Source organism: Halichoeres trimaculatus, unplaced genomic scaffold (assembly GCF_033239565.1).
Source record: "Halichoeres trimaculatus isolate MK-OKI-2021-1 unplaced genomic scaffold, fHalTri1.1 fHalTri1_scaffold_15, whole genome shotgun sequence".
Taxonomy (NCBI): Eukaryota; Metazoa; Chordata; class Actinopteri; order Labriformes; family Labridae; genus Halichoeres; species Halichoeres trimaculatus.
This window is the reverse complement of record NW_027437193.1, coordinates 14665722-14690849: the sequence shown is the minus strand read 5'-3', so window position 1 is coordinate 14690849 and position 25128 is coordinate 14665722. Positions and strand designations below refer to the sequence as shown.

Genomic DNA, 25128 nt, shown 5'->3' with positions numbered 1-25128 from the left:
GTTTTATTCTCCTTTTTGATATTTGACTGTTCATTTTGGTTTTGTTCTTGCAAAAATGTGAAAAATTATTTGTAAAAAGATAATTGGAAAAAAGAATTAGCTTTTTTTCTGGAAGTCTTACAGGATGTAAAGTAGTGCTGCACGATTTGGGGGAAAGGAGCGATTTGCGATTAGGTGGACAATATTGTGATTGCGATTGTGCTTGCAATTTAATAAAAAAAGTTGTGTCATGAGTCTACAGGCTTGCTTGGTTATCATGGAGAAAAATCAAGAAAAAAGCAGAGATGGATTACTGAGGATTTTAATTGTTTAATAATTCTCAAAATATCCAAACTTACTGTATACAGACAACAATGTACAGCACAACAGTACTAGGGATGGGTACCTTTTACAATTGAAACGATACGGTACCAGTGCCCGGTACCTGGCAATCAGTACTGGTACTCAGCGGTACCAATTTTCGGTACTTTTGTGTGTGTTTGTGTGGTAAAAAATATCAATTTGTTTGATAATAAAATGTAAATTATTTTCATTTTAACATATTTATTCTTCATTATATAACCTTGTAATGCTGTGTTCATGTTCAGCATGGAAAATCGCCTACTCTTCTACTCCCTCACAGTCACAAGGATGCATTTAGGTACCTAAACATGGTACCTTTTGATTTTACATGAATCAGTACCCGGTACTTTTGACAGAATTCGGTCGGTGCCTATAAAAGTACCTAATTCGGTACCCATCCCTAAACACTACTGTTTTGTTTGTATTCAAAATAGCACATTTATGCAACTTTTGCTTTGCATGATTTGAAAATTACATCTTTTTGCTGTGTCATTCAACCGGTAACCAAAATAACACCAAATAACAGAGGTAGAGTTTCTTTTCACCTTGAGCGCCTCACTTACTTCTTTGTGCTCCATCTTGTCTGATTAGACTGCCGTACCAGGGGGGCAGGTAGTCACATGACCAGTTGAAACAGTGACTGATTAGTCATCTCACTCTCGCTCTCTTACTCAGTCACACACACACACACACACACAGACACACACACATCACTCACACAAACACGCTCATTTTTTTACACTTTTTAAAAATAATTGCACAATTGTACCTCTTTTGCAATTACGTAATTGCATGTGCTGCGATTGCGATTGCGATTGCGATTGCGATTGTGATTGCGATTGCGATTGCGATTGCGATTGCGATTGCGATGATTGTGCAGCACTAATGTAAAGTAAGGTTAGTTTCCAGGCAATGGTGGTGAACCTTTCTCTTTAAAAATTAAACCCACTGTTAGCTTCCCCGTCTCATCTTCCTTATCATCCCTTCCCTCTGTTTCCTCTCAAAGTAATCTCAAGCCCCTAGTTTAGCTCACTTATCTTAGCCACGAAAACGAAAGTGAGCCCTTGTTGTTGTTTGTCCGCTGCTTTGTAAAGCTATCTGTGTCACTCTGATTCTGTTGTTGTCCTTTGCACTTTGTTCCAAGGCCTTGTTTCCCCCCAATCTACCTTCAATTAGCAAGAAAGCAACTCTGTGAAATACCCTCACACTCTTTGGAAACAACGGTCCAAAACTGTGAAAGTGAGACCAGAAAGTAGTTAAAAACAACCTTTTGGGCAATCCTCTACACTTTCTTCTTCTCTCTTTCATCTCCCTCCAAACAGTGTCCCACAGAGGCTTGCCATTTTACATCAAGCCAGCACCTGTACCCAACACAAGCGTACACATCCTTATACCAATACAAACATGCATCCATTAAACCGTGTTTTCTGTGGAGTGGTGCTAATGATGACCCTTTAAAGCGAGATAAAAGCTGCAGTAGTGATCACTCCCTCCTCTCCCCACTTGTTTCTGGAGAGCAGTTAAATGAAAGAGTAGATCAACAGGGAAAGGGAGGAGGTGTGTGAGAGATGGGGGAGCCTTCAGGCTGTGAATGCCAGAATTAAGTCACAAAAAATTTAAATGACACGGCTATTATTTTGGGAGAGCAGCAAAACTGGAATTCAGCACATTTTTGAAACCCTTATATTCATATACAAGACCAAATCATTTGCAATATTACACCCATTTTTCATATCCTGATGGCTCATTTGAATATATTTATCCAGATTAATCCCTAATGCATGTTTTGCATTGTGTTACCATTTTTTGATTACTGCATTGACGCCAAGGCAGACTGCCAGTGCACACAGAGATGATTCAAAAGAGATGTTTATGTTGCATAAAAAAGTCATTGACGTTATGTTTTTGATAGCTTCAAAGCTTCAAAGCACAGTGTGAGCTTCATTTTCTGTTGTGAGATCAAATTTGAGTTGCATTGCCTGAAGGCCGGTCTATTAATAGTGCTTTATTTAAACTGAGAAAACACGTGAAGGATGGAGTTTGCACAATCTAAACATGATAAAGCACTGAAGGATTACCATGTTCCATAGAGGGTTTCACATCTGTGTGTTTGTAATCTTCACTCATGCATTACACTTTTTGTCGGGATGTTAATAAGATAGCTTCATCTTTGTAAGCTGCACAGCTGTTCGGAGGTTTGTGCTCCTCAGCCTGTGTTGTCTCCTGTGTTCGTTTTGTTGTACACAAAGACAGCCATCCCTTGTAGTCAAACATGACTCATGATCAACATTTAACAATAGTGTGTGATGTTACACACTCAGCTTTTAGTCAAAGCAAATATCCTTTTGCAAACTAGGCTATTGATTCTGCTGCGAACACAAGATTTGCTTGCAGCACAGAGGGGAGGTCAGCGCTCAGTGGAGGATTTTTTCTTTTGTTTTTTTTTTAAATATGGCCGCCACTTTGTCTAAAAGTCTTCTGAGAGGTGAATCCAGTTCAGTGCTGCAGAATGAACTGTGCATGCATTGTCGTGACCTCCGGTTTGGTGGCTTCAGCTTGTGTCAGATTGTCTGCTGAGTGCATTGAGGAGTGTGCAGCAGAGTACTCCGCTGTGTTAGACTTACAGTTGGCATGTGGAAGACCTGAATTATTTAAAGCCATGGAAGCATTTGGAAGTTCACACTTGCTTACCCTCCTGACTCCTTCTTCCTCTGTTTAACTCACCTCCACCTCCCCACGAGTCCAGTCTGGACCCAAATGGAGTATGTGTGAAAGATGCACCGCAAGATGAATACAGCTGGGTTACAGCAGGCCACAGGATGTGAGACTTTCTCTGAGGCCATCTGTCGCTTGGAAAGGAAATGTTCCTAAACCACATCGCAAATGTCTTAGAAGAACATTGAAGTTAAATTCACTGCAAGCAGAAAACCTTAAACTACAACCGCAGATAGAATATAGAGACTGAAAGCACCACAAAAGGGTACATCAATAAAAACAATGGGGAGGACACAGCTTTCCAACCTCAGGGAGGTTTCTGTGGAGGTGTAGGTCGACAGAAAGCAGGTGGATGTTTCGCGGAACGATAAGACTGCCCAGCCGACACGACGCCTGATAAGAAGCCTGACTGTCAGGTTTGGCAAGCTGGCTGTGAAGTGAGGGAGCAGGGCATGGAGGAGGGTTAGACAGATGGGTAAAAGTGAAAAAAAGGCTGCTCAGAAACTGTAAGAGCATAATTAGCACAGGTCCTCCTGATATTGAAATTGAGACTCTTTAATGTGGAGCTGCGGTGAATCCAAACAATTCATTACCTCTACAGAGTAGGAAACACCTGATCTGAAAACTGGGCTTTAAGATCTTTTGCCAATCTTCAACTGTGATGTTGAGCACTCTCCTGCTTACCACTGTGGACGTCGCTTCCTTTGTGGCTTTATTTACATAGTTAGTAGTTTGTTGAGATTTGGTTTGAAATGTGCTGCTAACAAACCAAACTTGTACACATACTAAACATGTATATATCCATTATCCCCAGATGGCAAAAAATGTCTTTTTAGCTGCTGAGATTAAATTTAAAAGTGTTCACTTATCCACTGAAAGATCTCAGCGCCTTTAAGTTCATACTTCCATGATGATGAACTGAGAGGGTATCCTTACATGTTTATCAGTTTATATTCTGCAAAAACTACTGTGATGTTGGTATTTATATATTTCTTAATTGAACATTTCTTATAGCAACCAAGACTTAAATTTATGAGTATTTAATGTGAGGAACTTGTGAACAGACATTAATTGTCTCCAGATGTTCAAGCAGAAGGTCTTGTGCACAATGGGTTTAATCCGGCTTCATCTGTACATCCAAATTCTCCCTTATCCCATGACGAATCACAACTTTTTACAGGAAAAAGCCTTCCCTTTTCAGAAATTCATTGTTCCCTGATGATGTTGATGATGCCTTTTTTGAATTCTTCCCCTCATATTTCTTGATATACATTTCTTTTTATTTAAAAGCGCATTTAAATGCCTCTGTCAGAAGTAAAACATCCTACGTTGGAACAAGGTGAAACAGTAGACATTTGTTATCCCCACATGATGAACCAGAGGGTCTCAAGCATGAGTTCAATGTGGTTTCACCTAGGGATGGGTACCGAATTAGGTATTTTTTTAGGTAACGACCGAATTATGTCAAAAGCACCAGGTTCAGATTCATGTAAAATCAAAAGGTACCATGTTTAGGTACCTAAACTCATCCTTGTGACTGTGAGGGAGTGGAAGAGTAGGCAATTTTCCATGCAAGACATGGACACAGCAGTACACGGTTATATATTGAAGAATAAATATGTTAAATTGTAAAAAATATACATTTTATTATTGAACAAATTGATATTTTTTACCACATAAACACAAAAAATTACTGAAAATTGGTACCGTTGAGTACCGGTACCGATTGCCAGGTACCGGGCATCGATACCATATCATTTCAAATGTGAAAGGTACCCATCCCAAGTTTCACCTGTAGCTCTGAGCTTTCTCTTGTCCAGGGAATGATCACATCCCTTCGCCTGAAAAATCCTTCATTTTTTTTAATCAGAAATTCATGGTCCCCTGATGATTATGTCATAGAGACACCTTTGTATTTTTATTTCTCAATCATCTCTTGGTTATAATAATGTTCATATTTTAAAGCGAGCATTTTCTTGCAGCTGTCAAAACTGAAATATCTAAGCTGTTTTGTGAGACAGTATTAGGGATGGGTACCTTTCACATTTGAAACAATACGGTACCGATGCCCAGTACCTGACAATCGGTACCAGTACTCAACGGTACCAATTTTCATTACTATTTACTAAAAAATATAAATTTGTTTAATAATAAAGTTTTTGTTTTCAATTTGTCATATTCATTCATCAGTATATACTCTTGCAATGCTGTGTTCATGTCCAGCATGGAAAATCATCTACTCTTCCACTCCCTCACAGTCACAGGGATGGGGATAATGGTACCTAAACATGGTACCTTTTGATTTTACATGAATCGATACTCGGTACTTTTGACAGGATTCAGTTGGTACCTATAAAAGTACCTAATTCGGTACCCATCCCTAGACAGTATACGAACATTCATTATCCCCAGATGATACAGAAGAGTGTATTAAACTTATGAAGTTTCATCAGGTGTAACCAATACATTAAATTCTCACTAATCCAAATAAATCTCAGCCTCAATAGGACAAATCTTTTACATTTGTTCCAGAAATTCATGATCCCCAGAGCATGTATTCTTTTGGAACCTTTGTGTGATTTTTTTTCCTATTATTTCTATATCCACATTTGTATAAAATAAGCATTTTGTTCCAGATGTCAGGACTGAAATATCTTATTTTTTTCTTTTTAATAAAACATGTTTTATGCTTGGATGATGAAGCTAAATAGTAAACATGACTAACTGTATACTTGCTGGACACCAGTATGCTTGAGATCAACATTTAAGTACAGTGTCACAATGACAGCAGATATGACGTTTGAGCCTTTAAGTGAAAAATCTAACTGTGTTTCACTCCTGCGTTGAGGTCAAAGCATCAGTGCTAACAAGACAAAATCTCCTTCTTTGCTCCAGGGAAGCCCCAAAGCATCGAGAGCTCAGAGCGGGTCCAGCTGTCAGGGACATACAACGTTCGTAAAGGGAAGCTCCAGCTACCGGTCAACCGCTGGACCAGACGGCAGGTCATCCTGTGTGGCACCTGTCTCATCGTCTCCTCTGTTAAGGAGAGCCAGACTGGGAAGATGCACATCCTGCCACTCATTGGAGGAAAAGTAAGTGTGACACACTTACACACACACACACACCCAGTCTGCCTGCTCTCCCGTGGTGTTATGCAATGTATACTTTGGATCATAAACTCATAACATAGCCTGATAAAATCACTAACAGCCCTCTGCAAAGCCTCCCTGTGCACTGAAGTTTGTCCTCAATGACACTCCACCTTCAACTACTATTTGTCCTTTAAAGTGTCATCCAGCTGCCTCCTGCTTTGTGTATACTAGCCCAAGGTGAAACAGAAACAGTGCAAGCAAGGTTTTAAATAGTTTTCAGTAATCTGCAGGGATGTTTTCTTCTGTTTTTAGCTCGGAGTCAAGAGGTGAACTAATGCTACAAAATATGACCTTTATCCTTTCACTGCTTCATGGATCTGTGTTCCCGCAAGGCCACTGGCAAAGCTCTGAGGACTCTCCTGAAAAGCTTGACACAAAGGCTGCTCCCTACTCTGACTGACACACCCACTTTATAAACATTTCACACACAACACATGACCTCTAGTCAACCATTCATGCAGACGCTGTCTCTGCATGTGCCTGTGAGGTGAAAATCTATTCATGTACCATAACTAGTCAGCCATTTGTTTGCAGTAAATTGAGCTTCAGAGAGTGTAACTGCATGTCTAAAATACATTTTCACACACTTGTTTTTGCTGCAAGTTCATTATACGACCATTCAAACCTCAAACATGTTTTCAATAGTCTGCCTCAGATTGAATAGATTTTTCCACCTGCTGACATCAGGCATTTTAAAGCAGAAGCAGTTTACAGATAAAGATACTTCAGCATCCTTTATAGTGGATGAAATTGGTTCTCAGTCTATTGAGACATTCATCTGTCAGCTCCCCTCTGTGTTTTCTTTATTTTCTAGCTCTTACTCCACAGGCATGGTGGTTATATTGTTTATATTCTGAGGGGGGTCAGACATGTCAGTACCTCAGACAGTAACATCACTCCTGTGTGTGTCTCCCTGCAGGTGGAGGAGGTGAAGAAGCACAATCACTGCTTGGCCTTCAGCTCGGCGGGGCCTCAGAGTCAAACCTACTACGTCAGCTTTGACAGCTTCACGGAGCACCTGCGCTGGCACAGACACGCTGCCAAGGTATGACTGTGTGTGTGTGCGCATTTGCATGTGTGTGTGCAGGAGAGTGAAAGGAACAAAGGGAGAGTTAGCATATGCTCCCAGGCGTCACTTTCGGGTCAGCAGCATTGTATATCAGAACATGCCTGGCTGCTAGTTGAAGTATGAAAACATGGCACTGTGCCCACCGCAGCCTGTAAGAACAGAGTGGATTGAAAATGTCACATATTTCACTGCCGTCCACTCTGTAGTATATAACCATGTACGTGTCTCTGAGTGCACTCACACATATAAACACCACTCATGACTCCTCCTCTCACTCTTCTCTCATTTGAACTCAAGTAGGCCATAGCCAGAAAACCTCTTTTCTAAATATTAACAGGGACATGCATGTCACCCGCACCCAGAGGGCCACTCAGAATAGAAGCCTGGATAGAGGCAGCACGTGCTGCAGCAACGACCGCTGAGCCTCCAGCTAACTCTGCTCTGTAAAGAGTGTGGATAAAGACAGGACGGACTTTAATGCTGCCACTTCATTTTAGATGCTAGCATGTACGCATCTGTAAATTTGACATGCAAATCATTGTGGGTTAACTGATCTACGCACCTGCAGTTAACTCTGTTACACAATGATGTAACGTGAGACGTTAAGTCACTAACCTGTAGGACTTTCCCTTGACTACTCCTTAATCCTAAGAAGATTGGCCACTGAATGACATTTGACCAGCTAGCATCAGGCTACACGCACCCACAGTAAACCAGTTTAGTCATGTGCTGTGAGATAATCCTATTAAACTCCACGTTTTCCCTCTCTGTCTGTATCCTCTCCACTCTTTTGCTCCTTCAGATGGTGTCCCAGAGAATCAACTCTGTGGATCTGTCCTGCTGCAGCCTGGAGCAGCTTCCTCCAAACCTCTTCTACAGCCAGGACCTCACCCATCTCAACCTCAAACACAACTTCCTGCCTGCAGACCAGCGGCTGCAGCAGCTGCAGAGGTACAATGGTGCTGTAAATCTACAGTAAACACACCTGGGGATAAACTTTAAGGAGGGGGAGGAGGAAGTGGAAGATTATAAAGGGGGTGGACAGGCTTCAGGAGACAATTCAGGACAGTTTGAAAGGGCTCACTTGGGCAAGATGAGGCTTGAGGAGGTTTTAGCAAAGCTTAGCATAATTTGGGCACAACAGGAGCTGTTGTACAAGGAGGGCAGAGACGAGACACTTACACAGTGAGGCTTCACTGGACACAGCAGGTCATGGCTGGCTGCTTTGGACAGCTTTAGATTTCGCCGGCAATTTGCAAGCCATCGACCTGAGCAGTCTAGGACCGGGGCCATCAGCACACAGAGACCAAAGAGGCGAGCCAGGGCTGTGCTGCACCAGGCCAGGCCAAATGAGCCCAGAGCCTAGAAGGGTAGATACGTCTGCAGGGAAGCTTTTAATGTGCCTGGCCTCCCTCACTCTCTCTCTCTGTGGGCACCATCTGCTGCATGCTTATCATGCTCACAGATTAAAGCCCACAGCCAAGACATATGTGTGTGTTCCTGTATGTGTGTGCTTGTTCCTGTGTGTGTATTTACATGTATTTGCATTCATGTACACAGTGATACACATGCACTCCTGTCACGGCATTTCTTCATAAGATTGCTGCTTGATGATTTTTACATTTTATGTGAATGAAGTGTGTGAATTTGATGTTTTGGTGTGCTGCTTCTAATGTCTGCAGACTAGAGTGCATGGGTGTGTGAGGGGGAGAGAGTTGCCTGCTTGTAAGCAACAGAGAAGGGCTGCAGGCTACAAATTTAGGGTCAGTGCATACAAAGTCTTGATACAGTATGGCATTCCTTTCTTCTTTTCTTTTAAAGATGACTGCACTGACTGGAATATGTGTGTTGGATGTTGTTTTTTGCATTTCCAGTCTTACATGTTTGTGGAAGAAAATTATGAACAAGCTAGACGCCCAGATTTTCTTTTGCCTTTAAATAACTCTATTTGTCTGTTTTACATCATGTCCTTGGGAATAAAGGCTCAAGTTAAAATACCAACAATGCAGGGGAAATACCTTGCTTTGAATGTGAGTGCATGATACACAGCTCCCCTGCTGGTCATCCAAGATAACATCCATTTAGCTCTGCCAAACCTAAGTAGGCTCATCCGCATTTGACCCAGCATGAGAGAAAAAGAGGTCAGTAATGAGAAAGAGATGAATAGTTAGCTGAAAATAGAGGCGTTTTGACAGAAACGTGTAGCAGAGTTACTTGTGTACTCACATCTCCCCTGAGAGACTGGAGTCATAGAGCTGGAGTAGTGAACAATAATACTTTGTGCGCAGGCTCTGTGAATGTGGGTGTATGTTTTGTGATGTGGACAGTTGTGTGAGAGTCTGTTTTTGTTGTAGTATAAACACTGGTGTTCTCTGACATCTAACATGGGGTCAGGGTGCTTTGTATTTTTCCAAGAGGACTGGAATGTGTGAACCTGCCACATGCCTCTCCCTCCTCTCCTCTCTCTTTTTCTCTCTAGCCAAATAGTAACTGGTGGGTGATTTGCCAATCAGATATGCATAATCAGTTGTCCGGGATACTAGCTCTATCCTCTGGCATGGGGCTTTTTTCCCAGCATGCATCTGCCTTGTGAGACAGAGGTCACCGCACACTGTGGGAGATATTTAATGTTTCATACATACAATTGAACTGTTGGCCTGTTTATTTACATGTTTCCAAAAGCTTTGCAAGTTATGAAGGACATGAAGGTAATAAAAATGAAGATAGAAAGAAATGTATTTTTTGCCACTTTAGTGAAGCAAGCAGCATAAGCAAAAAATGTAGTACAGGCATAATATCACCTAATTAAGGGAAAACAATGAAAATTTTACTGAGCATTTACTTATTTACTCATCCAGCAAACACAAAGCAACTTTTGCAATTACTTATTTAGAGTTATGGGTCTGTTCACCTCATGAAATAAAAATATCCAGGATTTGAGCTTTGGAAATGGCTCCTCTGTGCTCGTATGCTAATTACTAAACTCCACTGTGTTTGCTTTTTGGTATTGGGCTGGTTGTTCAAGTTGAGTTTACCACAGCTGCAGGATTGGATTTCTTGTTACAGTTAGGAACAAAAAAAAAAATACTAACATCTTAAAACTACATCTATGTTATTTGTTCTTTACCACAACACCACAGAGTTAGCATGGAAATGTGTTAGCAAACCACAGACTCAGCCAACAGACACAGGGAAACATTGACTTTCATTTTGAATCTTTAATATGTTCACCTGACAAACATTCACTTTTCTATTGGCTGTTTTATCCTTTGTTATTTCTTTAGCATCAAAGTAGCTAGCTAGAAGTACCCCATTGGGCTGTTAAAGCCTCTTATTTTGTCTTAGCTAACAGTGAGCTAGTTGGAAATAGATATTAATTATCTGTTGTTTCTTTTATTTTTTCTCTCAAATTTACTGCTCTTTTGACTTTTATAGTTTCTTTATCATCTCTAGCATAAAAGTAATTTATTTTATTCACATGCTTGCAGCTAAGTCGGTCTCCTACTTGTTGTTGGGTTGCTAAAGGCTAACAGCTAGCTAGCTAGACAATGTCTAAGTTATCTGTGGAATTGTTTTGGGTGGGTGAGACTTTTTCTTTTTGTTGTTAATAATGAAAATATGAGTTCTGCTTGAATACCCAAGGACAGAAGTGTAAAATGGACTGTGAAAGTGGCATGAGGGGACAGCATGACACAGAGAAGTAGAGCGTCTGAGGAGGGGGTATGAGCATTACTCAGCAGATTGCAGAGGTTGATTTAATGGTTGGAATGACATTTTCCCCACACACAGCCCCCCCCTCTCCTCACACACACACACACACACACACACCCCGCCTGGAGTCACCCTCAGCTAGAATTACTTAGCCATCCTGATCAATAGTCCTGATGTGTCTGTTGCCTTTTTATCCATCACAGTGACACACAGGGTGCGTGCGTGTGTGTGTGTGTGTGTGTGTGTGTGTGTGTGTGTGTGTGTGTGTGTGTGTGTACATAAGAAGGAATATCAAGTCGTGCCAGTTTAAGCAGCTGCTTTAGCCTGCGGTGCTAACATGGCACACTGCCCATCTCCAGTATGCCATATCTGCGCTCTCTGTGCAGTGATAAGTGATAAAGGGGTTGCATGTGTTTCTGTACGCTCATGGATGGATAAATAAAGACAGGGTCCTTTGACACGCCTGTTCTGTTGCCCCCTCCCCTCCTTGAGAGGCTAACCCCTCTGAAGGTCACCAGCCTGCCATAGAACACTTCACCAAATACCATCAGTCACCTTTGTTTGAATGAACAACACAGACGTCAGTGCTGCACTTGTTTGCTCAACAATCACATGTGTAGGTTTAGTCCTGGTATTAAGGCAGGCTTTGTTTATAGCTATGGTAGACCTAACTGTGTTGTTTTGCACTTAAACAAATTCTCTGTAAGCTATACTCTGCTATGTTGCCTGCAAACATTTTCATTAATATATTCATGAATATCTTCTACTTTTAAAATATTAATGTTGACAAGATACATCTCCAAACACTCGCTCTGCTCGCCTCTCTCCCAACCCCGCCTGGATTTTTCCATCTTTTTCTAACTTCTAATCAATTCTTTGCTGCTCTGGTTGCAGATTTTCTCGTTTGCGGAGCCTCAACCTGTCCAACAACCACCTTGGTCAGTTCCCCATGGCCATCTGTGACATCACCACTCTGACTGAGGTCAACCTTAGCTGTAACTACCTGGCCTCTGTCCCCAGTTCTGTGGGAGCCATGTCCAAGTGAGTAAAAAGGATGTAAAAAGTTATTTGGGAACAGATGCTATGATGGAAGTGTTTATGCTACAAAATCAACATTTTTGGCAAACTTGAAAGCTGAAATAAAGTTGAATCAACAGGTATTTCTCAAAAAACGTCTTTATTCTCAGCTTTTTACAACCTTTGAATTCACATTTCCTGTCTTGTTACCTAAGAACGTCATGAGTTCACTTGTGGAAATTCCAGTTTTCATTATCGTCTTATTTTTATTTATTTATTTTTTTGCACAAGATTGACAACAACATTTGTCTTGAGGCCTGTAATTCCATTAAATTTCTAGTACCTCTTTAAAAACAATCAGATTAAATTTCAGCTCAAATTGAGTTTATGTGAGTTAGTCCAAAGGGTTTGGAGGTTAACAGGTTCATCTCAAAGATCAAATCAAATGTGTATTTCTTTTTTCATTTCAAGGCCAACATTTCAAGAGGATAAAAGAAATCTGTTATGCTTGCCAGAAAAAATTTTTCATTCTCATGGGAGTTTCCAGATTGTTTTTATTTTTTGGGTTTAGCTCCAGGATCAGCCCGCTTTCCTGCTCAAAAGCTCACTATTCAAATTGATGTCTGTTGTGAATTTAAAGGGTCCTTAACTTGGTAATTCATGCATTGTTCCATCTAATTCAGCCCACCATGAAATTGGAGGATACAATGATGGTAGAAGTCATTTTGTATCTGCGTCAGTGTTGACCTACGGATAGTACATGTGCTTCAGCTCTTATTTGAAACTGGACATTCAGGTATGCAGCTTGAAACAGGCCTAGATGAGACTTTAATCTGCAGGAATGATCTGGTATGCCTGTAAATTCCTCAAGTGTCCAGTGGGGCATTTATGCTTCTGCTGCCATCTGCTGGACAACAAGTGTACTGATTTTGAACAAGTCTCATTAGACACAATGTCATTAATCCAGAGCCACAATACATGTGTAAAATCAGAAAAGTCCAAATCTGAATGCCATCCTGTGTATTGCATCCTTCTTTTACAGTGTCAATAGTTTCCTCTCATTTCTTTCTCTCAGCTTGCAGACGTTCCTGTTGGACGGCAACAGTCTAGCTGAGCTGCCCAATGAGCTGGGTACCCTCCAGAGGTTGAGTTATCTGGGCCTTTCCTTCAACCAGTTTAGCCACGTGCCTCAGGTGCTGGAGCAGTTGACCACCATGGAGAAGCTGTGCATGGCTGGAAACAACCTAGAAACTCTTACCCTGCAGAATTTCAGACTGCTGAGAGTGAAACACATTGATCTGAGGTATGATTGTGTTTATGGGATCCTACACATATAAGATTACGATGGGGTATGGTAGAGAAAAAGCATCACTTGAAGTCCTTAGTCATGCTTATCCCACACAATGCACTCCTTGACACATGTTATGCCGCTAATGATCGAAACAATAACACAAAGAGAAAGCCAAAACACAAGCAGACAGAGGGACAGCACGCAGTCAGGAAATCATTTGCCTGTTGTGGCTCCATCAGGTGTCTGACCACTGTTTGCTGAAGCACAGAGCTGCAGTGACTTGCACTATTTTCCAGTTAATGCTTCACCCCTTCTGACTTTGCTGAGGCAAGGTCAGTAAATACATTTTCCAGCTCTCACCTGTTTGGGCAAAGATCATTTTGTATCTTTGATGAGGATGTGCTCTTATTCGTCTGTCACAGTGTGGCAGAAAATGTAAAGAGTCATTTGCTTAGACAAATAGATTATTATTAATGAGCATGTAGTAGTGACAAATGCTCAAATAAAGTTTCAAGGGACAGAGATGACTCAAACAAAAATGAATGCTTTGTGTAAATCACTATTAAGGAGAAAAATAGAGGGCAAAGGATGATGGTGAAAATGTTTCTGTGTGAAACATACAAAACTGTCTTAATTGCAACTTCTGTTGATGATTTATTAGATTTAAGGCTAAATAACTAAATCAAACTATGGAAAAACTTTAACCTTTAGTCTGAAAATAAAAAAGTGGGAAACTGCCATTTTTTCAATCTTTTTAAATATTTTGATTTTTTTTTGTTATTTTTAAAGTGTTTCATTTCAATTTTGGAGTGTTCATCTGAATTTTTTTTTGTTTGTTTTTTTTTTAAGGGAAACCAATTAAACTGCTCACAGATACTGATCATGGAAAAATATTACAGAGGTTTGAATTGAAGTTAAATAAACAAAAGACACTGGTTGCTGATTTTATGAATCTCTCTTTATACCCAGGAAGCAGTTTGTCAGTTAGTTGCTGGTCATTAAAACAATTGAGCACATATGTGTACTTTTCTGATAAGAATAATACACCTGCTTAGAGTTCTTGTTTGATTGAATAATGAATTCAGTGCTGATCACTTTAAGGTATCATCACCATGTGAGTCAGAAGTTCCTCGTAGTACAATAGATTAACAGCTCCCTTTGCTACCGATGGTGTGCACAATGCAGCAAAAAGCTGCACAATATATCAGCCCTCACCTGAGGCGTGTTCCCTGCTTTACAAGAAAGGCCACAGCCTGTGCAATTCAACCTTATCCAATTGGAGCTGAACCTTTGCCTCCCTCCTGCTCCCCCCCTGTCAGGCTGAATAAGATCTCCAGCATGGTGCCAGATGAGCCTGACCTGCTGCGGCACGTGACCCAGCTGGATGTGAGGGATAACAGGCTGACGGAGCTGGACGCTTCGATATTCCCCAGGCTGGAGGTGCTGCACTGTGAGAGGAACCACATCGCCAGCCTTAAGGCCAAGGGCTGCTTGCTCAAAGGCATCTACGCCTCCAACAACGGTGAGTTTGGCAACATCAACAGTGTGGTTGGATAAGACAGATTCCCTTCCTGTTTCACCACCTCACCGCTCTCCACTCTGAATCCTTTTCACCAAACCTGTACCTCACAGCCATCACTCTTTTTTCACCCCGTGTTGCTACATTTCCCTCTCCCCACAAGCATTCATCTTTCTCATCAGTGCCGCAGTCTGATTGTCCCTTTTCAATCATACCTCTTTAACTTGTCATCTCATCCCCCTCCACCCCCTCCTCTGTCGCTTCCCTCCATTTCCCATCTACCTGCGTTTGTAATAGAGCGTGTCTGTCCTTGCTGTAGGTTAATGTGTTTGGATTTCTCTCCACAGAGATACGACAACTTGATGTCACTCCTGTGCCCTCCAATCTGAGCTACATGGACATCTCGAGGTTAGAAAAATCCATGCACCCACTTATACAGAAACAAACCTTTGATTGAAAAATGCATTAAGCTTGTTGTTGGCACTTCCTCTCTGCCCTTCAAGTAAGAAAACTGATGCTTGCTACTTTAGAGTTAGCAGGCATATCTTTTAAAGTGTGTCAAGATAGTCCAAAAAAAGTCTGACCTTTCACCTTTGACCATTAAAGGAAGCAACAGATAGGCTAATGTAGGTTGCTTATTTTGGTCCCCGAAAGATATTGAGTGATTTTTATTTTATTTTTTTAGCTTTGGGCTAAATTTATTCAAAAGAAAATTGTGTTTTTTAATCATTTGATGCCTTTTTCCAACACAATGCAGCTGAAAGTTCAATTTCCTGATAAGAGTATCTAACACGTTTCAGAGAAACAATTTTCAGGCCCAACTTACTGCACTTTTTTTAGAGCACTACAGTTGGGGATTTAGACAAATCCCAGGGCGTTTTATATTCCATGTTAGGTATCTCGCTTTACAAAGTGCACATAATTCATCATCCCCCTCTCTGCTCCTGTAGGAACCATATGGAGTCCTTGCCTGACTGGCTGTGCGAAACGAAGAAACTGGAAGTTCTGGATGTGAGCCACAACCTCCTCACTGAGCTCCCTGCGCGGTGAGTCTCTCAGCGAATGTGTCTCTAAGTCTGTAAATGGACTACAGTGCTGCATTATTCTCCCTGCCCTTTGCTGGCCAGTCATCTATCCCCCATAGAGCCTCATAAATCACACAGATAGCCTGTAACCTCTGCGGCCTTCGTCCATTCTCTTCCTCTTTATATAGCTTCTTAGAAGGTCAGTTCAGATGCTGCTGCTTCCTCCTGCTCTCTGTGTCTCACACCAGCTCTGACAAAGCCTCCTCCCTGTACTTCTCTTGTTTTATTTCTCTCTTCTTCTACTCTCCTTATTGTGTGCAGATATGATTTTTTTTTACACATTAAGTGTCAGGGTGATGAATTCCAGCTGTAGGCTCCACTAGAGGCGCTGCTATTTTCTGCTATTAACACCCTCTCTCCTGTTGCTTTATCCCAATTTTCAGCAACAGCTTAGACTTATATAAAATTAGCTTTTCACTTCATTTTCATTCATTCAACTTAATACCCGTTTCAAAATTTTGATCATTTGATCTAATTCTTCATCTTATATGTCCAATGTCTCACCTCCTCCTTCAGTTCTGACCCTGGTTTTTGTATTTGTCCTCCTGCCACAGGTTGTTATGCAGCAATGGTCTGAGGAAACTGAGTGCAGGACACAACCAGCTGCAGAAGCTGCCTGAAAGAGTGGAGCGCCCTCTGCTGGAGGTTTTGGATGTACAGCACAATCAACTGGTGGAGCTTCCCTGCAACCTGTTCCTCAAATCTGACAGGTAGCATCAATCACTGGCAGGAAGTGATTTGTTGTTTTTATTAGACAGTGCGGCAGATGTCTGGCTGACAGATTGAATGGTTGGAAAATCAGGCTGTTTGGAAATGAAAGATGGAAATTAGAAACGGGATTATGATAGGGGAAAGACATTCGACATGTAGGGGTAGTGAAAAAGAACAACCAATCAGGACAAAGTTAAAGAAGGGGGCGGGGTTAATGGGGGGCTACTGAGGCAGTTTGTTATCAAAGCAGCCAATTTTTTTCTACTTGAAGAACAATGATGTATTCAAACATTATTTCTCCATTTTCAGTTTACGGTGCGTGAACGCATCAGCCAACAAACTGGAACACCTGCCGCCATCCAGCCTATCAGAGGAGTGCCACAGCATCCTACAGGAGCTCTACCTGACCAACAACAGGCTCACAGATAAATGTGTGCCAATGCTAACAGGCCACACACACCTACGCGTCCTCCATATGGCGTACAACCATCTCCAGACCTTCCCAGCCAGGTAAGAATTTAACATTTATTCGATGTGTCAGTTACTTCTGTCACTGCGTGCTTACTGAGAGCTGGATTTAATGGTCATTTGAACCATAAGTTTATTTGATTGCATTCTTAAATAATCATCTGGTAATCACTTAATCCTTAGCATGGCAGGTTTTGATTTTGATTACGACTAAAACTTGATTTGATATTCACTAGGGTCACATTTTTTCAATGACATTGTGTTGAATAACCCTAAACCACTTTTCCATCCCTGCATTTACTGGTTTACCCAGCTGATTCAAACAGACCAAAAACTACTCTAAGAAAAAAAAAAAAAGGATTTTATAAATGAGTTGTAAACTTACAAAATTAGTCAAAATAAGATTGTAATGAAATGCTAATTGAGATTAATTAAGATGATGAAAGAAGTCTTAATTATGGACTATAGCTAAGCTGTATGAATGCTGAAATATCATTCAGGAAAATATCAAACCATCATTCAGTCTGCTGCTCTAAATTGAGGAAGGTGGCTCATTGTGTGAACTTCATTTTAGAAGCGGTTACAGAAGTAAGCACAAGCTGCCTATTAGCTTGCTTTTCAATTTAAATTAAAGAATAATAAGTAAAAGTATAATGAATACTGGTCCAAGTACTGTTTCAAATATAATTTTACCAAACAAAAAATTAAAGAACTCTGATACTTAAGATATCATTGTGCAAAAAGGCCAAAGTATATTTTACATTTTAATTTATCATTTTAAAAGTTTAAATACAGACTTTACATGAAAGTTTATCTCCTCAAAATTTGTGTTTCTTATTTCAGTCTTGTCGGCTATTTCTCTCCAAATCTGTCCCTGCAAACTAGCATACAGGCTAACCATAGCCCAAAAAAATGATGTTTGACTTATTGCCACCTTATTCACATAAAAATATGTCTTAGACCTCGAAGTACTACAACTTTGTTGTCAGTACGTTACTTTTTTCCCCATCTTACTTATTGAGACTTTTATTTTGAAATCTTTGTTCATATTTATATTTTTCATTTTTTACACTGGCCCAATCATCTGTCTCTGAAAAATCTACCTTTGTGGCATTATATATGGTCCAAATACAATTTACTCACACACAAAAAAAATATGCAGCATCCAAAAGAAGCCACGTTTCATTTAAAAGCATATAAAGAAATATGTGTGTGGGGTATTAAACCAGGTTAGTTGGACTTGATAAATTTCCTGTCTTTTCAAGTGATCCATGAATCAATAGATTCTAAATTCACCACATGCACTCTCCTTACTCTTCAGTAAAATGGCCAAGCTGGAGGAGCTGGAGGAGGTGGACCTGAGCGGAAACATGCTGAAGACTGTGCCCACCACCATCATGAATTGCCGGCGAATGCACACGCTCATCGCCCACTCCAACTCCATCGAGGTCTTTCCTGAGGTCATGCAGCTGATGGAAATGAAAGTAAGACAGTAGTAGCAGCACATCTCTGTGTAGGTCTATTTACAGTTTAGGTTTGAGCCCCTGATCTCATAACCAGGTTTTGTTTGTACTCACATCTCTTCCTCTCTTTTCTCAGTGTGTGGATCTGAGCTGTAATGAACTGAGTGAGATCACTCTGCCGGAGAATCTGCCTCCCAAGCTTCAGGAGCTGGATCTGACCGGAAACCCACGTTTGAACCTGGATCACAAGACCCTCGAACAACTCAAGTATGTCAAAATTTATACCCAGTTTATAGATCCGACCATAGCCTACATTTTTTGTACAGGGACTACTCTTTGGTCGTTTAAAAATACCTACAGCTTCTTTTTAAAGCTACTTCACAGATAAGGTTAATTTTTCTATTACATACTGCTTCAATTGTCAAGTTCCACTGTTGTCGCACTCACTAGATTTTCCTTCTGTCGAAATTCTTGCTTGTGTTGTACGTCACTTTGGACAGAAGCGTCTGCTAAATGAAACTTTAAACTGTAAAACCAACTTTGGATTAAACCACTAACCTCCCGTACTGTCATTAAAGACACTCTGCTGATGTGTCTTAATCCCTCGATGTGATGCAGTCATCTTCATATGCTTCTCATTTCTTGTTTTTCAGTAATATTCGCTGCTTCCGTATTGATCCGCCTCCAACCTTCTCCAATGAGGCATCTGGTGGGCCCGCTGTGTGGAGTCATGGTTACACAGAGGCCTCAGGCGTCAAAAACAAGTGAGTTCAATTCAGTCAATGATGAAAAAAGGAAAAAAAATATATAAAAAAAACACCCACCACCGCACTCGCCCAGTGAGGCTTCACTAATTCAAACCTCTTGAGAATACACATTGTTGAAGCCAGATGACTGCAATGAAGCAAACATTGAGGCAGTGCTTACTGAAAACATGAATCATGTGTGCTCACATGCCACAACATATCTGTGTGAGCTCAATCACCACTTCAACTCTTTTGATGTGCATGTTCAAGAGCAGATTGCAAATATTCTCTCCACATTTCCAGGCGATGTTCAATCAAGCAGCCTGCTTCGATGACGCAGATTGTGCTGCCCGGTCAAATGAATCACAGAAGGCATTATCTCCATGGTTATTAGTGTGTGGAGAAGAGTGATCAATCTGAGAACAGAGGAGTTAAATGTCTTTGAAGCTTCTGTCTCTTGCAGCAGTGACAGTTTGCTTTCTCTTCTCTCCCCCTGCAGACTGTGTGTTGCAGCTCTGTCAGTTAACAGCTTCTGCGGGAGTCGCGAGGCTCTGTACGGTGTGTTCGATGGAGACAGGAACGTTGAAGTGCCCTACCTGTTGCAGTGCACAATGAACGACGTGTTGGCTGAAGAAATCCACAAGACGAAAAGCGAGGAGGACTACATGACCAACACCTTCCTTGTCATGCAGAGGTACAAGATCAGAATCTGTCCTGTCACAATCGTGCTTTATTTTGTGTCACTTCAACTAAAATCTGTACAATCAGAGCACAGATGGCCCAGTGGTTTAGGTTGAGCTCCCTGAGATTTGTTGGCTAGGGTTTGAATCCAACCTGTGGCCTCTTTCCTGCATGTCACTCCCCACTCTCACCCTGTTTCCCTGACTGCCCACTGTCCTCTCTCTTGTCCAATTAAAGGCACAAAAGCCCCAGTAAAAACCTTTAAAAAAATCTGTACAATTGACTGATGGCTAAGCCACGCCCCCTCCACTCACTTAGAAAAACAATGAGCATTCAGTGGCAGGCTCTATGGCAGGTGTCACAGTAGGAGGCATTTTACAGGGCAATGATTGATGATTTTTGGAGACAGAACGATCACACATCCACAGGTCACCAAAGGGTCTAAACTAACTAAACTAACTAAACTAAACTTTGCATTGGAAGGATATACTAATAATTTGATTGTTGAGATAAAAAGCTTCAGTTACAAGACAAAACTTACAGGTCCCATTTAAAACATGATAAATCACATCTTGTTCCCATCACCATCTTAGACAAGATAGAGGATCAGCATTGGTCATGACAAAAATATGACAGCCATTTTACCAAAATTACCAATAGTGTGAATCTAGCTGGGTTTCCTTTATACTTTTTTGCAAAATAAAAGCGATATTTCTGGAGTTTTGAAAAAGAACAATTTCATCTTGCCGATGTTTCCATTACGACCAGAATTGCGCACAACTTGAGTAAAATAAAACATAATATCTGTCCGGATGCTGCACTCATGATGATGCCAATTCTTGAACATTATTCAATGCTCAAACTGTCGGCCATGATCATGCTAACTCAAAAAAGGCAGGAACAAAACACTGAATGAAGATCATCATCTTCAGCTCACATACTCTCACTCACACACACAGACCTCCGTCCCTCCCTCCTGCTGCTCTCTGACCCGGACCGGCTCACAGCCGTCCTGATGCCTTCTCAAGTGTTGGTCAAAAACACAAACAACCCTAACCCTGCATTAAACATATAACTAAGAGCAGAGCTGATAAAAAAATGAACGCTGTTATCTGTTTGTGTGGCAGTGGAGGTGAGGGAGGAGCGTTGTTATGACAGTGCGGAAAAGGTGTTTCCATTGCACTTTTGCGACAAAGTTCATTATCAAAATGTCTGAAAAACCACCTCATGAGAGCGTAAAAACTTTTTATCGAAATTTATGAGTTTTTTTGAAAATGTAGTGTTTCCATTATTGTTTCTTTATTGCGATATTTAGGTTTTGCGCAATTCTAGGTGTAATGGAAACCTAGCTACTGTTACTTTGATGTTACATGAGTTATTCAGCAGAAAGTTTTCCAACCATTTTTATCTCAGCTATTACAGATAAGCTAATGAAGCTAAGCTCCAGAAATTAACGTAAGTTTAACCAGTGCCCTTTGGACAGCAGCTAACAATAATGTACGATCGCCAAAGAACAAAAACTAGAGCAAAATAGGCCAATGAACTGCCAACAAACAAAGGGATATGATGAACAACACAGCTAGGAGCTAACGTTAGGCTAACTTTAGCTAACACTAGAGAAAATCCCAAGCCGCCCGTCAGACTGCTGTGGGAGTTTTAGTCTTAAAGATAACTTTATATTTTTTTCCAGCAAAGTCACAACATGCTGCCTGAAGTAATCAGCTTACCTTAGAACAGAAGTAGATGTCTTTGTTTATTTTAGTCACACTGGGTTGATGTTATGGCCTACAGCACAACTTTATCCAAAGAAGACACTTTCTCAGGCTTAAGAAAGGGTTAAAGATACACCCCGTCACCCAGCCTCTCAGGATACCTTGTTTTGGAGTAGCATGTACCTCATAAACACTGTTTGACCCCACAAGAAACAAACTTTCTGCAGTGTATTTCAGTGGAAGTCCTGGTAGAGAATGTCTGAGTGTATGGGAATGGCTATACGAACTGTGATTGGCTCATGGTGTTAGAGAGCAGGACTTCGCCGTAGGTTAATTGTTTTACTGATAATAGAAATTCTTAAACAACCAATCTGTCCCTTCTTCTTTTCCTGCCACAGAAAACTGGGCACTGCAGGGCAGAAACTGGGTGGCTCAGCTGCTCTGTGTCACATCCGCCATGATCCCACTGACCCTGGCGGCTGCTTCACCCTCACAGCTGCTAACGTGGGAAAGTGCCAGGCTATCCTGTGCCGGGATGGGAAGCCTTTGTCGCTGTCACTGCTACAAAATGTGGGGCTGGAGGAGGAATACCGAAGGATTAGGCAGCACAGAGCGATCATAACTGAGGTATAGATTCACAGCATGTTCAAACTACCATGGGGGTCATGGAAGTACTCTGTGAGATCTCCATTAATGTGTCTACTTTATTCCACAGGACAACAAGGTGAATGGCGTGACTGATTCTACAAGGATCATGGGTTACTCCTTCCTCTACCCATCAGTTATTCCTTGTCCGTATGTGCAGACAGTCACTCTTACCCCCCAGGATGAGTTCTTCATCCTGGGTAGTCGGGGCCTTTGGGATGTCCTGTCCCCCACAGAGGCAGTGGAGGCTGTAAGAAATGTCCCTGACGGCCTGGCTGCTGCCAAGAAGCTGTGCACGCTGGCTCAGGGCTACGGCTACACAGACAGCCTCAGCGCTGTCGTGGTCCAGCTCAGCGTGAGTGAAGACTGCTGCTCCTGCTGCTGCTCAGAGCCTCCCCAGCCTCCTCCCAGCCCTGGATTAGGCCCCTACCCGCCATCATCCTCCAACATCAAGGAGCGTCCCTCAGATGGCTCCCTGCCCGTGCCGCCGTCCTCCTGCAGTGAAATCAGCAGCGAGATCAGCACCAGTGAGATGAGCAGCGAGGTGGGCTCCACAGCCTCATCTGATGAGCCACCACAGAGCTCTCTGGTGCTGCTGCACGAGCAGCCCCACCATCCTCACCTTCACCTGCACCACCAGGCTCACTCAATGTCCCTCCAGCACCAGCAGGTCCACACCAACACCCAGCCCTGCCAGTACCTGTTCCAAGGCGCAGAGCTGCCTTCTGCCCGCAGCTGCTGTGCCCTTCATCCTGCCTGCTTGGCCGGCTCCTTCCAGAGGCAGCTCTCTAGTGCCACCTTCTCCAGCGCCTTGTCTGACAACGGACTGGACAGCGAGGACGAGGAGCCCATTGCTGGTGTTTTCTCTAATGGCAGCCGTGTTGAAGTAGAAGCAGATGTCCACTGCCTCAAAGCTGAGTCCTCCTCTTCCTCCCCAGCCCAGACTTCACCACCCTCCTCTTCCTCCTCCAGTCAGGAGCGTAACCTTCTCACTCTTCCACCGCCTCCTCCTCCACCACCGTGCACACCAGAGCCCCTGGAAGAGGGTGTGGATATGAGCCTTGGTGAGGCTGAAAATGGGCTGGAGAGAGACGAACCCTGGCAGGGCGTCGGCGCAGCAGGTGGAGAAGGAGGAAAGTTAACCGGGAAGAGGAGGGCTAACGGGTCAGTGGCACAACAGGAAAAGAGTCACAACCTGATCGAGGTGGCTGCTGACGCCCCATCAAAGAAGTCTGGCGGCTATTTCACAGCTCCAGCCCAACCCGACCCGGACGACCAGTTCATCATCCCGCCTGAGCTGGAGGAGGAAGTGAAGGAAATCATGAAGCAGCATCAGCAGAAACAGCAGAAGCCGCCGGGGAGCGATCAGCCCTCTGACTACTACGACACCCCTCTCTGAACCACAGCACCACCACCACCACCTACAGCCTCATCTCCCTCCTAGCTGCTGCATGCACAGGAGCCCAAATGATTTCCCATCAGCGGTCACACTTTAATGAGTTTCCTCAGGAGGCTGTAAAAAACGCACATGAAGAAGTTTGGTCATACTTTTTCTTCACAGCCTCATCTTTGAAGAACCATGCACTGTAACCCGCTCCACCCATTTTTACCCAACAACCCTTAGAATGAAACAAGCAAATGAGCCCTTTAACAAAACTGGACCCTCTTGAAAAGCCCGTGGACGCAGCTCCACGGCTGTGCCCTTTTCACAGACTTTGGACAGTTGTTTTTACATTAGACAACCAGCTGAGTATTTAATCAACACTCGTCTCTTTGCAATAGCATTAGCTCGCCACAACACTTGTTAATATGGATAACAATTCCATGGTTTGTTTGTTTGTTTTGTAAAAACTTACCATATCTTTTAATGTGAAAGCAGTGAAGTTGCTGAAAGAACTTTTTAAAAACAGAGACACATAATCTTTTTATTATCAGTGAACTATGTCGAATGGTACACCAGTAATACCACACTTAACTGTTGTAGATAGGGCACTTAAAAATACTGTATTTCTTCAGTAAATCATGGCTCTTGGCCTGTAAAATGGCATAGAAATTTTTTGTAGAAATTTTGAATACTAACTCCTAGGAGTTGCATACTCTTTATGGTGACTCAGTCACTTTTACTAATCTTCTCTGAGAGAAATGGTGATTTTTTTCCCAATGATTGTAAATAAGAGAAATGTTGTATACTGATGCTTTTAAAGGAACTGCATACCTTTCTGTCGGTGAAGGTTTTAATGGTGAGGAGGATGTTTGGTTCACTGAGAGTTTGCTGTTATGGAGGTGTCACCCCCTTTTCCCTTTTATCCCTCAAAGTAGACCCACAAATTCCCACACACACACACAGACACACACACACAAACATACAAATGTAAATGTGCAATTTAAGGTCAGAAAACTCAACATTACATGCAATAGTAGTACACAAAGTTGCTCTGGTTTGCTCCACTTTGTTTGATTGTGATGTCCTGTAGTCATCACTGTATCTTATGAACACTAACAGACAGATCCTTGCATGCACATACACATATTGACACACACACATGCACACAGACACACATACATGAACACTGACACTAAATATTAGTCCCACCTCCCTCCTGCAGTAACTGTTATCACCGGCATGACTGTGTCAAAGTTCAGTAATACAAACAAATATATCCACATGGAAAAAGAGACTACACAGATGTTCCTGTCTTTGGTATAATAAATTTTAAATTTGTGAATACAAGTCTTGCTGTCTTGTATTTGATCTTTTTAGTAAGTTTATGCTTGATGTATAAAAAAATTCACGTTTATTT

General features: G+C 41.9%; 1 protein-coding gene across 1 annotated transcript in view; it reads left to right on the top strand.

Moving 5' to 3' along the window:
• The window catches only part of phlpp1 (PH domain and leucine rich repeat protein phosphatase 1), a 59318-nt gene extending 34292 nt beyond the window's left edge, over positions 1 to 25026 (top strand). The window contains exons 2-17 of the mRNA XM_074688419.1: positions 5953 to 6149; positions 7129 to 7254; positions 8081 to 8229; positions 11884 to 12030; positions 13082 to 13309; positions 14617 to 14819; positions 15164 to 15224; positions 15767 to 15862; positions 16456 to 16611; positions 16922 to 17122; positions 18402 to 18564; positions 18680 to 18810; positions 19197 to 19307; positions 19789 to 19983; positions 22081 to 22309; positions 22398 to 25026. Of these exons, the coding sequence (XP_074544520.1) occupies positions 5953 to 6149; positions 7129 to 7254; positions 8081 to 8229; positions 11884 to 12030; positions 13082 to 13309; positions 14617 to 14819; positions 15164 to 15224; positions 15767 to 15862; positions 16456 to 16611; positions 16922 to 17122; positions 18402 to 18564; positions 18680 to 18810; positions 19197 to 19307; positions 19789 to 19983; positions 22081 to 22309; positions 22398 to 23726 (3722 nt within the window). The 3' untranslated portion in view covers positions 23727 to 25026. The remainder of the gene's footprint in view (positions 1 to 5952; positions 6150 to 7128; positions 7255 to 8080; positions 8230 to 11883; positions 12031 to 13081; positions 13310 to 14616; positions 14820 to 15163; positions 15225 to 15766; positions 15863 to 16455; positions 16612 to 16921; positions 17123 to 18401; positions 18565 to 18679; positions 18811 to 19196; positions 19308 to 19788; positions 19984 to 22080; positions 22310 to 22397) is intronic.
• Positions 25027 to 25128: the final 102 nt, after the last annotated feature.